The following is a 16,682-nucleotide window of genomic DNA, read 5'->3' on the forward strand; positions in this document are numbered from 1 at the left end:
AATATTTCATGTAAGATGGCGAAAATCACTTGAAGTGGTAATTTTTTTTTTTGCTTTTTATTGATGGCAGAATGAAAAACAGGTTGTAAATGTAGCTTTCTTCACTAAGCTCTAGAAGTACATGCTTTGCAAAAGAATCAATATCACACAATGCCGACAGTAAAGTAACATTAATACAAAAAATCTCCTACATAATTTAAGGTAAACAATCTTTCCCTGAGCTCTTATTTCATAAATTTTTCCATTATACATTTAATGAACAATGATACAATGCCATGGATGAAGTGTGATAATAAAGTCATAATCTTGCTTTATGATGGCTCAAAGAATGTCAGTGACTTAAAATCACATCTTAATATACTTTTAAAACATTATGGGGTTGTGGGATCAAGGGAAATTCTAACTAATTTCTGACAAAATATCCTCCATGACCTTGAATTAGACCACACCAAACATAATGGAGGATCCCTCTGTTTCAAGTAGTTCAAAAAAGGGTGAATTAGGGGTCCTGCCTATACGGACTTTTTCACAGTTGGTCCGTATAGCACTGACTTGATTCTCAAATTCATACAGGGCCATTAGGTAGTGCACAATTCTTTACACGGAAACTGAACCAGTCTTGTGTCTAAGAACCAAAGAATAGTTTGAGCAACTATGCATATCAATATCTTGTAATCTGAACAACTACTTTAAACATAATGATACAGAATACATTAACCGTTGTTAATTTCCTATTATCTTTCTTTGAAATTCTGTATCATTTGGTTTTCATTTTTTCTCTCTTTAAAATAAATAAATATTACAACACAAATACTTAATCTGCTGAAAGATAAAATAGGTAAAACTTTTGAAGATACTGGCATAGGCAGGGACTTTCTAAACAGAATCCAAATTGCACAAGAAATAATTCAGAGAATAAATGGGATAATAGCAAATTAAGAAGTGTCTGCACAACAAAGGAAACAATCAAGAGATGAAGAGACAACAAACAAAACTGGATAAAATTTTGCCAGCTATTCTTTGGACAAAACACTAACATCTAGAATATATACAGAATTAAAAAAAATTAGACCACCCCTAAAAATAAAAAACTCAAGCAAAAAACGGTCAAACTAAATGAATAGACACTTCTCAGAAGAAGCATAAATGGTCAATAAATACATGCAAAACTGTTCAACATCCTTGCCCACTAGACAAATACAAATTAAAAGTACACTGAGATACCATTTTACCCCAGAAAGAATAGGTATCAAACAATAAAATAATAACCAATGCTGGCATGGCTGTGGGCAAGAAGGAACTTCCCCACACTGCTGCTGGGAATATAAACTACCATAATTGTTATGAAAACCAGTGTGGTTTTTCCTCAAAAAAAAAATAAAAATAGAAACCTCACTGTTCCAGTTATCACCGTGCTATGTTTTTTTACCAAAAGAGTTAAAGTCATCATAATATAAGGTTACATAATTATGCATTTTTATAGCAACAAAATTTGTAATAGCTAGATCTTGGAAAAAAACATGTGTCCATCAACAGATTAATGGATAAAGAAGTGATATTATACATAATGGGGTACTATTTTGTCATAAAGAAAAATAGATTTGAGGCTGAGAATTTAGCTCAGCAGAAAAGCACCTGCCTGGCAAGTGCGAGGTCTTGAGTACAACCCTTGGCCTCAAAAATGGGGGCATAGCTGCCTACCTGGCAAGCACAAGGTCGTAAGTTGGATCCCCTCACAAAAAAAAAAAAAAAAAAAAAGATTTGAGGCATCCATAGGCAAATGGATTCAACCGGTGAACATATGTTTAGCGAAAAAGCCAGATGCACAAGCTTAAATATCGTGCAGTTTTTCTTATATGAGGAACTAAAACAATACATATGTACACAGATATGTATGTATGTACACTGTACACACACATACACACACACAGAAAAAGGGAAAGAGAGAGATGGAGGAAGACTAGGAGGAATAGGAAGAGGAGAAAGATGAAGAGAAGAAAGGAGACATTCAAGTGCTAATTTGTTTTATTTATTCTCTTTGTTCAGGAGAAGGAAAGTTTTGCCCTTTTGTTCTTTTTTTTTTTTTTTTGTAAGCATCTTTAGTGTATGGCTTATATTTTAAGTAACATTTGGTCATTCTTTTAAGATCAAGATGCATAATATACCAACTATTGCTATTCTCTATTTTGCTGTTAAATTTTGTTTTATTTTCCATAAAAAAAGAATCAAGGAATGAATGCCTCTGCTTTGTGAAAGATGTTTCACATCTCTCACATGTGGAGCTGTTATAGAAAGCACTGGAGAAGTAAAATTAAAATCATTAAGCCATGTTTTAGAATTTTCAACAGAATGATAGTCTTAGGGTATATTTACAATAAGTACTATTCAAAAATAGTTAATACCAGAGTAATTTGTGTTAAATAAGTATGTAATAACTTTTGTTCATAAAACAAAAAATATACAATAAAAATGGTATTTTGATCAATTCATTAAAATTATTAAATTTCCCAAGTAAAATTGAGATCTAAATGATACATACGTTATGTCAGGCCCAATGAGAGAATGTCTTCTTAACATGGCTCGTGCCTGGGCACTGGTTAAATTGATGGTAGACTCCTCATTAACAGACATAATGCAGTCCCCAACAGCAATCCGGCCATCTCGACTAATGGCACCTCCATGAATAATGCTTCGAACAATCATTCCCAAGCCATCTTTATTAGCACTGACCGTCATCCCTATAGGAAAAGAATAATGCAGGTATGGGTTAAAGATATTGAAATACATTTAATTGAATAATCACCAAGGAGTTGTAGATTAAAGAATATGATTAACAATAACAGAAAAGAAAGCTTTCTAATATGAAGTGCCTTAACTTTTTTTTTTTTTTTTTGGTACTGGAGACTCAACTATACTAATCCCTGGCCAACTAATTTCAATGTCTGTGAAATTGTAGATAAAAATATTCTATGTCTAATATGTTAGAGAGAAAGCATTCTGTGCTATTGAATGCATGCAATTGAGAACATTTGATGTGATGTCTTCTAAAATAGCTTTTGATAGAAGCTTTTGATAGAAGAATACTGTAACAGCATGAGATAATTTCATAATAGCAAACTATCTCATATGTAACAGAATTAAAACAGGACTATAAGTAGAAAATTAGTTCTATAAATTAAAAAAACCTCTCAGTTATTACCTAATTCCAGATCATTTGTTTATTTACAATCTATTTACCATATAGTTGGTATTTGCCAAGTAATACATAAACTGCTCAGGATAGAAAAAAAAGTACACAGTGCAAAATTTCTAAAATCCTGAGGCTTATATCCTTAAGCCTCAGGGCTACTATAATACCTAAATATACAGTAGTCTATTGATCTGAACTAATAAGAACTCACTATCAGTATATTATCGTTTTTATTTCTGCATTCAATGAGGTCCCTAATGCAACGTCCCTTGACATACCCCCTGGATTTCTCACAGGAAATGCAACCTTAATGAAAATCAAGATGATCTGGCCATTTGTCACCTCCTCTTACTTCACCATTTGTCTTCATTTTTTGGTAAATCACACCATCATCTTTAATCCCCTATATTTAATGCCTAACTAGCAGCTGTAATTTGTCTCTCCAAATTTTATGATGAGACCACTTCCTTTTCTCCATTTTCACACTAGATCTAGACCAAGTCTTTACACTCCTATCTACCTTTCGCAACAGCCTCTTAAATGGTCACCTGGGCCTCCAAAATCATCCTTGCCAATGTATTTTTCTCATGGCAAACAGATCATTCAAAAAAGAATAACCCCATCTATCAGTCCTTTGTTTGAAACTTTCAAGAGTTTCCTGTTATGCTGATATACAAAATACTTGCTGGCCTAATTTATAGGGCAGAGCTGACACAGACTTCCCAACATGCACCCTTACTCTGTGTCATAGACTCCGGGAATTTCAGACACAAAAACCTTCTTCTAAAAATATGTGCCATCTCTTTTTATTTTGGAGTCCTAGCTTTTTTTTTTTTTTTTTTTTTTTGCAGTTCTTATACAACTCCCTCTTATATTTTTTACTATAATTTCTTTTTTAAAAGACCTGTTAGAAAAAATTCTGAATTAATCTTTTTTTCATACCCTAATCTCATCCTTTAAGATATAAAATCTTTGATGTTATTTCACTTAATATGAAGTAGTAAAATGTTCTTCCAAAACAAGATCACATAATTAAGCAAGATAAGACACAAAGTCATCATATTTTTAAAACTTTTTCTGACAAAAATCACAGATTCCTTTTTAGGTCTTTATGTGCTTAAATAAAAAAGACTATCCTAATATTAATACTAATTATTTAAAATCAGATATGCTATCTCAAACATTTTTAAGAATTATAATTAAGATATTGGCCCAATATTTCAGGCATGCATATCCAGACTTTCAGTTACCATTTTCTGATAGAAATGAAACATTATAAAATATATATAAAATATTTAGTTAAGATTCACTTTAATGATTTTTACATGTATTGATATAAGAAGATACTTCTGCATTTCATTAAAAATGCAAAGAAGTATAGATTTTTTAAATCTCAGATGAGTTTCTTATTGTTGAGCAGGATGGCCCTGAAATGTGTCAACAAGAATGAAAGTTTGCCCTGACAGGCACTCTTCCCATCAGGAGTCACCAAATAACTGTACCATGTTAAAAATCAAAATGTGTGATCACCAAATAACTTAACCCAGTGTTCTCTACTAAGAATCTAATGTATCATTTTGTTCTCATTACTGTCACACAATCTACATTAAAGCAAGCCACAAGCATGAAACATGTCATCACGAGCTATGGTCACCATGACCTTCAAATTCACTTTAAGTAGCATATTTAAGTCATGACTTTATTATACTACTAATGGGTTGACTGATCATATTGACCATATTAACCAAGAGATTAGGTTAGTTCCTGTAACATTTTCCTTTTCCCTAAATGAGAATTCCTGGGATGAAATAACTTGAAGGAAATATAAATAGAGTTTGGTTGTAACTAGTTTGATATCTCAAACTGACCTGTAAAAGAGAAAAGTATAATAGAATACTCCAAGTCATGCACAATGGAACCACAGAATTGGTCACAAATCTAAATTCACTACTTCCTACACGGGTGACTTTGGGCACCTGTCACTCTTATACAAACCCTTGTTTCACTCACCTATAAAATGGCGTAATAATACCTACTATTTGTATGTAAAGGGTTAGGGCTAGGGTTAAGTGTCTACTATTGATATTGTTTGAAGAATTAAGTAAAAAACATATGAGGAGTGCCTTTCAAGTACTTGATACAAAGTGCTCAATAAAGTCTAGCTGAAAAACTAAAAATAAAACTGAAGATAAATTTAAAATGTACCTCTATCCCAAAATAAAGTACACTGCTTCCTAAAGGCTAAATGAAACCTAAATTCAACTTCAAAATAAAGCTTATTATAGTAATTGCAATGTTCTTTTGAGTAATTCATGTACTATATTAAATATACTGTATGATACATAACGATAAGATACAGTAAGATTTGAATCCTGACTCTACCTACTAAGGGCTGAGTACTTTCAGGGAAACTCCTGAGTCTGTCTATACTTATATACCTAATCACTGAATAGAATGTAGTATGTTCCTCCCCGTGCCTCTGGCTTAAAAACTTTGCGTTCTAACTTCAAGCCTTCATTAAAAACAAAACAAAACAAAACAAAACAAAACAAAACAAAAAACAAACTACTACAGACCGAAAAAAATCAAGCTCAGACATTTTTGAAAGTCACTGTATGCACGTTTACACATGTTTATGTCTGTATATAACAATGCTGTCCTAAATTTGACAATACAGCATGAGTCATGATCAAACACTATGGTAAATATTTAAATTTTGAAAAATTTAATATAGATGAAGACACATTGCCGATAATCCCCGCAAAATCCACCTCCTCCACATTAAAAGTCATTCCTGCTACTTTTTAAAGCAGTCTGGAATCCTTTTACATGAATGTCTTTAGTTACACTTTTATGGCTACCCCAATGTACTGAATCCATTCTAAATGTTTACTCTAGTGATCATTTTGACTATGGGGAAAAGAAGTCATTTGGTGCCAGAGCTAATGAATAAGGTGAATAAGCACCCACCACTATTTTTATAAACCTGTCCTTCTATTGAACAGCATTTTGTAGCAGTATTCCTCATAATGACACTCACTGCTTCAGAGTGATGAGAATAATGGGCTCAGTGTGTCTGAAGTAAGGATGGGAGATATTTTCAAGATTAATGACAATGTGCCTATATTTATACATCATACATGAAATAGTGCAACAAATTAGAAATCCTCTGCTATCGTTCTGTAGTTAACTGCTATTGATAGTACCCAGAAACCACAAAATAGAACAAAATCTAGCAGACAGCTGCTGCAGTCTTACCAGCTAAATACTGAAGGACTTCTCTGCAAAGGTTCGAATTCAACAAGAAAACAAGACCTCGTGTGCCATAAGGTATTAATGTGAAAAGTTACTTCATAGAAGGAAGGATGCCTGATACACAGCAAACTAGTGTTGGGCTATTGGCCATTCAGAATAACTACTCGTGTCTTTTTGTTATCAGCAAGGAGCAGGAGGAATAGGACTGAGTCATGATTGCTCATTCAGTGACAGAACAAATATGCCCTGACCCTGCACAGTTTTAGGTATTATAATTAGGATTTCACTTCCCATAAGAAGTCTTATTTGCCCAATTCAGAGGGCTTTGTGATTATTAACCAGCTGAAACAACTCATGAGTAACAGAGGACTTCGAAATCCTGCCACCTGGGAAGAATTACTGAATAACTTGCATTTATATTTTGGTAGTGGCACACCTGTCTGTTTTTAGTCTTTATTTTAGTGAAAGAAAGAGATTAAATACAAACTGACTTATACATAACTGATTACGTTCGAAGAAACTAGTAATACGTTTCCAAAGAATTTAGAATTCCAAATTGCTGACTTTTCATTTTCTAAGAATTCTTTTCTGATTTGCTGTTTCATACACAAACAACTCATATATCTTTTACTTGAATGTAATTAAAGCTTTTCATTACTGTGAAATAATTGAGAGAATGAGGGATATATGCAACTATGAAGTAAACAGCCCTGTTAAGCATTTCAGGAAAAACAATGGGAGCATAAAAAGAAAACCCATAAAATCTACAAGAAAACTTCTCAACTATATTTTTTCACATACAGCAAAAAACACATTGAAACTTATCATGCTCAACACCTGCTCTTGTCTAGTTAGTTGGAGAAGCGGAGCTAAGTAGAAAATCAGGCACTTACCTAGGCTAGAATTGCCTTTTGCTATAGTAATAGTCCTCTCAAAAGATTCTCTAGACATATTTTCCAGCATGACACACTCGTCATTTGAGGCCAAAGAGCTCTGTTCAATTAAGTACTCAGAGCCCTGAAAAAAAGAAAAAACAAGTTACGTAGAAAGGAAAACTAGACTTTGGAATATGTTTCAACATTACACATGCGGTGTACCTAGTTATGCTTTATTCAGCAAGAACATATAACGAAAACAAGTTCATAAGTTGCTTTAGTCTTTCAGTGTCAGACAAGCACTCATTCTGAACAACACATCAGCCAGAACACACTAATTCTTCTTCGTCTCACTGCACGTGGGCCATGTCTTTACAATATTACCTTTCCAGCTGAATCAGGTACCACAGAAGTTAGTTCTGCACTTGATAAAACTTCACTTGGTAACTGAGATGCAGTCCAAGGTACTGTGCTTTCATGTCCATATTGTTCTATAAGATTTTCAGGTGAATAATCATTTATGGCAAACCCAGAAACAGATCCCACGCTCATGTCTACTGAAGCTGGATTCTCACTGTGCCTCTGCAGGACACTTTGGGCATACAGTTCTTCTAAGGACATGTGCAGATCTTGTGCTGGATCAGAAGAATTTTCATCAATATCCTGATGATTAAGAAAAAGTAAGTAATTACAAGCTAAGCTACATCTATTTATTTTATAACTACTTAATGAACATCTACTTAGTGAAAAATCAAACACAATATCTAAAAAGCACCAACATAAATTATTCACATAGCAGATTTTTAGCATATTTATTTTCATAAACATTTTAATACATTTCCTGCAAATCACACATCTCATATTCTACTGGTTTATGTGTACACAACATATCATATATAAAAATCACTTGGATACAACCCAAGAAATGAGCAACAACTAAGGTTTAAGTTTAAAAATAGTTTTTAAAATTTATTATAGTAAAAAAACAGTGCGATTAAGTCCCCCTCAATATACACCTTCTAACTCAGTTCAAGAGGACATCCTGGCAGCTGTGATCAGACAACTAAGACATTCATACAAAAGGACTTCCAGAACTGTTCTAGGAAGAGGCAAGAATGGTGAGGTAAGTGTGTTTGAAAGGAGGAAGGGTTGGCATTTTGTGGGGGATTAATAGCAATACCTTTTTACAGTAATGTTTTTAAAAATTTTAACATGATAAATCTTTTAATCATGCTTGCATCCACAGATACAACTTTTTGGTTTAAACTACACAAAAATGACAAATAATTTGTATTTCTAAATCTCACTTACGGTGTCTTAAAGGGTAATTCATTTTCAATCAGTCTGAAATTTCTATTTATTATGAGGTCAGAGTATTCAAATTATGCTATTTTAAATTCAAATTGAATTTTAAAAAGTCTCTGAGAGAAAACTTTTGATAAGAAGTTATAGATATTTATGGAGAGGAAAAGAAAGTCTTGTAATTTAAATCATGAGAAAATTTTTCATCAATGTTTTATGAGTTGTAATAGAAAGAACACTAAACGGAGTTGCCACAGTTCTAACCCAGACTCTGTTTATCAGAAATCTGAGTATCACAGAACTTCCTTTCAGCTGTGCATTAGACACTTCCTACAACTGAAACTAAAATTTTTAGTTTTATATAAATACATGTAACTACAGCAGATAAGTTGTATTATTTACATGCTTTGAGTAGAAGTTGTTTTATGAACTACTGTTGAATAAGCCTGTAAGTTTTCTCTTCAATTTTAATTGATGTTTTAAAGTGTGAAGGTAGCATATAAACACATCACCCTGTGAACAAGACCAGCTATGCAGATATGCACTGTGCACGCCTACAGGGTGTAATATGAAGGCTTCTCATAGCTCATACTTTCATTCCTTCCGTGAGTAAAAGTGGCTGGCAACAATTAGCTTTCATCTCTTCTAGTTTATGTATTTACACAGTATGTACATACAAGTACACATAAACTCACACATACACGCTGAAATATAATACATTTTAAAACCTAAATAAAACCAATATTAAATGGAACAATTTATTTCTTCTTGAGATATTTCCCTCTAAGGAAAAAAAAAGCTAATCTTCTTATGAGTAAAATTATTCCTAAGTAGGGAGGCACTGGAATACATTTGCTAGATCACAGGTAGTTAATTGAGCTTTGGCAAATTACTACACACTTCTGGCTTTACTTTGGTTTTCTTACCTATTAATTTGGAAAAAATAATAGGATCTACTATAGGAGTGTTTGGAAGACAAAGCTAATATCCACAAAATATTAAAAACAGATCTTAAAAATGAAAATATCCAATAGTTTTTAGGTTTTGCAGTTATTTATATTATACGACTTCATATGTGTGAGAAAATGTATTTTCTACAGGATTAGAGTGGAAGGTCCAATGATATTCAAACTTAAAATGTTGGTATACATTGCCAAAATATCTTGTAATTTTCTCTCACAAAAGAGAAAATGGAATACCTATTAACTAATCTCAACAACTAGAGATTAGTTTGGTAATCTGGTCTGTAAGAAATAATATTCTGCAGTGTTTCATGGATAAAAATGATTGTTACAAAAAAGAAACATAATAGCACAAAACTTTCTGCATTAGCTCCTGATAATTAGTCCATTTGTGTATATTTCATGAACACTCTCTTCATGTATTTCATTCACTTTAATTTTATGTGAAAATAAAACAAAATTTCATAACAAATTAATAAGACAGTGAGAATAGCCAATACACTGTATCATTATCTTTAAAGTAATTACTCAGAATATAAGACATGGATAAAAATGATTGTTACAAAAAAGAAACATAATAGCACAAAACTTTAAACCAGCAGTATAAATGCAGTGAATAAGCACATATATTAAAATACTTCTGAAACAATTTATCAGGGGATTTTTAATTGTTATAGTCAGTGACCTATTCTGAATATAGTGTTTTATTTCATTCACTGCAAATATTTTTTGTCTGTTGTCTTTTAAGTTTATATTCATAACATTTTGCTCATGCAGAAATTAAACTCCTTATGTAATCAAATGTGTAAATTTTATTTTTTTATTAATTTTTACGGCTTTGGGTTATGCATATTGATTCATAAATTGTTCCTCTGCACAAAGTTAATGAAGTATTTCCAGGATTTTTGTTGTATTTTTATATAACAGTTTTTCACATTTAAGTCTTCTAGAATTTATTTCACATTTAGTATGAGAAATGGGTCTCTGTTTTATAAATGAAGAATTTAACTTCTGCAACATAATTTATTACACTTCCTGTCTTAAGTGGAAGTTACTATCTCTGAAATTATCAGATATTCTTGGAACAAAGAATGGATGTGGTTGGTCTATCATTTGAGCAATTAATAGCTTTACACGCTTCAAGAACAATTGATAGCAAAGTAATATGTTCTACATTCTCAGAGTTTAAATGACCTGCTGTCTCATTCACCTAGCTGTTACTTTATTCTTAAGAAAAATAACAATGTATTTACTAAAGACCTGGCTACCTTCAGTATTACTAAATTATTATAATTAGCCATAAATCATCTCACTCATGCCTCAAATGAAGATAATAAGCAAAACTGCTTTTCAAAGAAAAAGAGGTCAAGCCAGCCTTGTTAGCTGGTGTTTGCTGAAAATGGTGTAACAGAAATTTCCATGTATTATTCATGAAGGAGTTAACACAGACTCATAAAAAAGAAACAGCTAATCAACACAGTAGACAACATACTCCCACTACAGAAATATTTTTGGTTGCTGCACAACGGAGTTTTATTTTTAAAAGTCTTATGATCCAAAAGAAAAACAAGTTCTTCCACATAAAACGCAAAATAATAATTTAAATTTTCTAGTGCATCATAATACCTAAACTGAAGGCTTCGAAAAGGTCCAAATTAATATTTGCCTCCACATGATACACAAAGTGTGATCAAAAAATACAGTTTACATTTACATGTTTAAAAATTGTTACAATAAAAGGTAAATTGCATTAATCAACCTCAAAATATTCCCCTCACTTTGAATACTTATCCCATCTGTCCTGCTACTTTCTAAAGCAGTTGTGGAGGATCTTTCTTGTGTCTTTAGTTGTGTTGTCATGGCTGCCTTGTCCTGAAACAATTTAAAACATTTACTTTTCATGACCATTTTTGAATTTGAGGAAGAGCCGGAAGTTACATGGTGCCAGTTCTGGTGGATAAGGTTGAATGAGATCACAGCTTAATGTTTCCACCAGTCTGTCTTTTCATTAGATGGTATTTTGTAGTAATGTTCACCATACTTTTATCACACCTCCTAAAGACTCACAAAAGAGAACTTCCAGACCTAATTCATTTGGCAAGAATGAGGTAAGTGTTTGAAGTAGATGGAAATATTTGGGGGGGGGGGTTCATGGCAATGTGCTCTTACAGTAATTATTTTTTAAATTTAAGTTTCATCATACTGTATCTGTCAATCAGGTCTTGCATTTTTGTTCTCAGGGATAAATAGGGGAGAGGTTAGATTAAAATATCAAATTTACATATGTAAAAGTTCTATTTCTTAAATAAAATGCTTAAGGTTATACTTGCACACCCTAGGAATTGAAATAATAACTTTATACAGAATAGCTAAATATTACTACCCACGTTTTTCCAATAAGCAACAGATGAGAGAATTTTTGTTACACTTTAAAAAAAAGGACTGCAGGCACTATTGCTTCAGCTTACTGAGATCCTCTTCTCATTCTGAGATATGATGCACTTCCTTTACTCACCATGCACTGACTCCACGATGAGAAAAGGCAACATCTTTTATACCTTTGAGAGCCTCCAGTTTTGTCAGTAGGATATTTACAATCAGTACTCATTTAATTGGAGTGGTTTAATTAGTTTTTAGATACCAACTTTTCTAAAAGAAGAACCATCAACATTCTAAATGCACATGTAAAAACAGTAATTTTTGTTAGATTAACACTAAGTAAAAAATTGTACTATGGTAGCAATTTTGGATTTACTACTGGCTTCTTTTGAAGTCCATTATTGCATACATTATTTTGGTTTTTTTTTTTTTTTTTTGTTTCTATTCTATTCAGTTCTGTTTGATTTTTACTATGTCTGAAGTTATCTGCCGCTACTCTGAAGATGTCAAAAGGCATTAGGGTAACTATTGTTGATAATGTTTTGAAGTCCTATATCTCTTACATTGGTTTGTTTTGACTGGTTTTATTGTTTTATCCTCTTTAAAATAAAAACAATATGCTATGTACATGTGCCAATTTTACACAAGGAATGTAAATGTTATTCACTGCAAACACACATTAAGAAAAATTGTTTAGAAAAAGTAGAATGGGCCCTGATTGGGAGACTTGTGGTGAACAGGAGCAAAATGAACAGCTGCTCCTTGCTGTTTAAACTCCTGCACAGTTCTGAATTCTACACTGCACAAGAAAGCTATAGCTAAACATGACTCATGCCTATAATCTCCAGCACTCTAGGAGGCTGAGGCAAGAGGAACATAAAAATAAGTCTACCTTTGGCAATTTAGCAAGATTCTGTCAAAAAATAAAATGTGAACAAGCAAACAAACAAATAAGGACTGGGAATGTAGCTCAGTACAGTACAGTGCAAAGGCCCATGGTTCAATCCCCAGTATCACAATCAATCAATCAATCAATCAATCATCAATCAGTAAATCAACCAACCAAACAAATCAAAGGCTTCCTTCCAAGTGAGTCCATGCTCCCTGGCTAGCTCTTAAAATTTCCGTCAGGTAGCACACTTGTCCAAGGTCAAAAGACCTCTCACCAACGAGAAGAGAAAGGTAAAATTATGTATCCTTTCATGGCCACATGATTATACTTAACAAAGTCAAATGTCTAAGGAATCGCTGGAGGCCTCACAGTCTATTTTATCCTTTCAAATAAGTATGGAGATAATCTTGTTTTCTTAAGATATCCATGTATACCATATAGTTAAATAATTATGTACATGATAGTTTTATTTTATAAATTTAAAAGTCTTACTGCAAAATCATTTCTCAAGAAAGAGTCAATTCTAAATTCCATAATAAATCATTATCCTGTCTTTTAAGGTGAATCCAATGCAAATAATAATAATTTGTATAAGGAAGATTACTTTATGTAATTTTTTTATTTGGATAAATTCTGTAGTAAACATGTAAGTACTCAAAAAGGTGTACTCAAATAAGGAACGAACACTAGATTTTCAGAGATACATCATGATGCAGGAAAGAACAGTTCTATTTTCTAAGAAACAGCACATAGGAGTTTTACAATGTGTTTTAGAACACTCTCATTAATGCTTTGTTGTTTTGCAGTTTAAATCTTTCAGTTGTTAGACCAGCTTGCCAAATTTGCTTTGACAAAAGAGTAAACTGCTTAGGGAAAAAAAAAATGAAATAAGAGGCAAACACAGTTCAGTAAGCCAATATGTTGTGCTACATACAACCAGCATTTGTCCTGTAAAATATATGCTTCTCAGTATGCACATTGTGCAATGCCTTTAAGTAACAATTACTAAGTTAAACAATGCAATCTGTCCTACTGGCAAGAAGAAGTATGCTATGCTGTGGATTAAGAGATTCCATTAGGAGATGAACTCAGCTTCCAGCCCCGAGGCCAGTATAGGCTGAACATATTCCAGACAGGACACAGCCAGCCAGACAGTCTCGGGTGCAGTAGGAGAGAACAGCTGCTCCACTCAAGATTATACCTTGCAAACCAATACAAGAAGATTGCCCAGCACCATTTGTAAGGATAACAGGTACACCTTGAACATAAAAACAAAATGCTTTTGACATGTTCTGGCCTCAAAATACTTGTTATTTAGGAAAGGGAGAAAATGTGCTAGACCTATAAAAATACAAATATAAAAATTCTAGTATCTTCATAAATGAAACTCCTACAGTACATTTACTCTATGCACAAAATAGCATATATTTAAGAAAAAATGATTGTCCAATCTTCTTATCTTAAAGTATATTTATGGTATATTTCCAATATAAAAAATGAAAATGTATCTACATATGAACACTATATCTAGATTAAACAGATATGAACATTACCAGTATTTCTTCACTCATATTTTCTCTTAAAATAATATGATACATATAAGTCAGGCGTGGTTGTGCACACCTGCAATCTCAGCACGTGGGTGGCTGAGGGAGGAGGATTGCTGCGAGTTTGAGATCAACCTTGGCTACAAAGTGAATTCAAGGCCAGCTCGAACTGCATAGTGTGACCTTGTCTCAATCAATCAATCAATGATATATACAGCTAAGTTTCTATGTTTCGTTTTTTGAACAAGCAAAATTTCTTTACTGAGAAATATCACCATGCCATTTTCACTCTACACTAATATACACTTGTAAAATATGTATCAAATTGCTTTATGCATTAATTTCCAGATATATAAAATACTCAATTCATCTGAAAGTAACCAATATAAAAGTGGTGAAAATATATGAAAGATTGTTTGTAAAATGTGAAAAATAAGTGGCCAGTATGTAGAAAATGTACTAAATTGCATTAGTTATCATTAAATACAAATTAAAGTACAAAATAGCCCATTTTGTACTTAAAAGTTTAGATAGGTTTAAATCATTACTTATTAAAATTTATAGAGTATGTAACCATGAAAATGGATAGTGTTGGGGCACTTATGCTAATAATTTATTTCTAAAATACAGATATATCAAACAGTAAATAAACTTAATTAACATACTTTGTTCTCTGATTTTTATACAAATTATTATTTAGTATCATTTTATATAAAAATACAGAATTAAGTTTGTCTTAGCTAGAAAATTTTAAATACATAAAATATTTTACTATACAAATGTGCAGAAGTTTTACAAACATTTAAGAAAATGTTATTCTTATAATTTTTCCATTCCATAAATACTGTTAAAACTCACAACTTGGAAAATACATTTCATTAAACTTTTTCTTTCTGGGAGCTGGAGGTTTAGCTCAGCGGCATAAGCACCTGCCTTGCAAGCAGGCAGTCGTGAGTTCGATCCCCGGTACCAATAAAAAGGTAAAAAGGAAATTCTTTCTTTCTGACATGAAACTTCTAATCAAAACTTTGAACCTTTGTGTCTACACTTTGCCTGACAGATATAAAAATTAAAGTCATACTAATCTGAAAAATAATCAACACCAGCTGAATGAAACTGTACTGATGGTGAATCCACAGTTGGAGAAATATAATGTCTCTTAATATGCGACCCACAGCTTTCCCTTAAACTCTGGAAAGTTACTTACAAAGGCCCCTCATAAATAAAACGGCTTTTGCTTCATACCTTGGAAGGAGAGGATGGCAGGGAGGGGCCGTAGTTCAGACCATCACTGCAAGCACTGCCATGGAATGATAAGACAGAGGCTTGGGTAGAGTAGACACTGTCATTATCAGGAGAGTACTGGCACTCAAATGTAGATTCATCTACTATTTCAGGATCATGTGTATCCACCTAGGAATAAAATAGTATCAGTGAGGAATTCTGTTTTACCACAAATTATTACAGTTTCTAGCTGAGACCACAAGATACACTGGTCTCATTCCTTTTTTCTATCCTGTTTGCTGCACGCTCTTTCCACCCTCTGGGGCACATCAGACTGACTAAGCAGCAGAACACAAACAAGGCACCCCTCCTACAACAGAGTGTTGGCACTGATGTCTATTTTAGTTTTATTAGTGAAAGACTAAATCAACAATGAAAGATCAGAATCAATTTTAAATATGAACATAAAGTTAAAGAAAATAAATTGCTTTTTTCAAGTTCATATGACCAACTCTCACTACTTAATAAAAAGGATAAAGTTCTCGCTTCTATTCAACTAAAATAAACATTCAAAAACCCAGGAAAGCAATTATAGTTTTGAAAGCTATGTATTTTAGCTAATTCACCTTTAGTTAGAGTTTACAACAATTTGAAGTTATACAAATGAAAAGAAAAAAAATCTGATTTCATTCTAAAATTATTCTAACAAGGGGATCTAAGTATCATGTGGTTACGATGAAGCTGTAGGCTTACAATCTTCTATTAGGAAACTCGCATAGAATGAGATCGGGAATTTCATCACATATTATCTAAAAATTCTATTACTATCTCTGTGGCAAACCTCAGGAAAAAGTCATATTGAGTTTGACACTTGTAATTTATTCCTGCTCACAATTTCTCATTCATCAGCATTTTCTGGTTACCCTGATAGTGAATTCCACATATTCTATTTCTTTGTTATTTCAGCTCATATGTTTAGAAGACATTAGAAGCACTATAACATTATAGAAGGTACCATCAAAAAAGCTTTTAAAATACAAGGCAGGCTACTTCAAA

General features: G+C 32.6%; 1 protein-coding gene across 11 annotated transcripts in view; it reads right to left on the reverse strand.

The window, feature by feature from the left end:
• The window catches only part of Mpdz (multiple PDZ domain crumbs cell polarity complex component), a 175,064-nt gene that overhangs the window by 80,742 nt on the left and 77,640 nt on the right, over positions 1-16,682 (reverse strand). For all 11 annotated transcript variants that reach the window (XM_063251208.1, XM_063251212.1, XM_063251204.1 and 8 more), the window contains 4 exons: positions 15,648-15,815; positions 7,705-7,983; positions 7,339-7,462; positions 2,540-2,738 (listed from right to left, as the gene is read on the reverse strand). In XM_063251208.1, coding sequence (XP_063107278.1) covers positions 2,540-2,738; positions 7,339-7,462; positions 7,705-7,983; positions 15,648-15,815 — 770 coding nt within the window. The remainder of the gene's footprint in view (positions 1-2,539; positions 2,739-7,338; positions 7,463-7,704; positions 7,984-15,647; positions 15,816-16,682) is intronic.

The sequence above is a fragment of the Cavia porcellus genome, unplaced genomic scaffold, assembly GCF_034190915.1.
Source record: "Cavia porcellus strain 051 isolate PalLab524CR breed Dunkin Hartley unplaced genomic scaffold, mCavPor4.1 scaffold_1, whole genome shotgun sequence".
Taxonomy (NCBI): domain Eukaryota; kingdom Metazoa; phylum Chordata; class Mammalia; order Rodentia; family Caviidae; genus Cavia; species Cavia porcellus.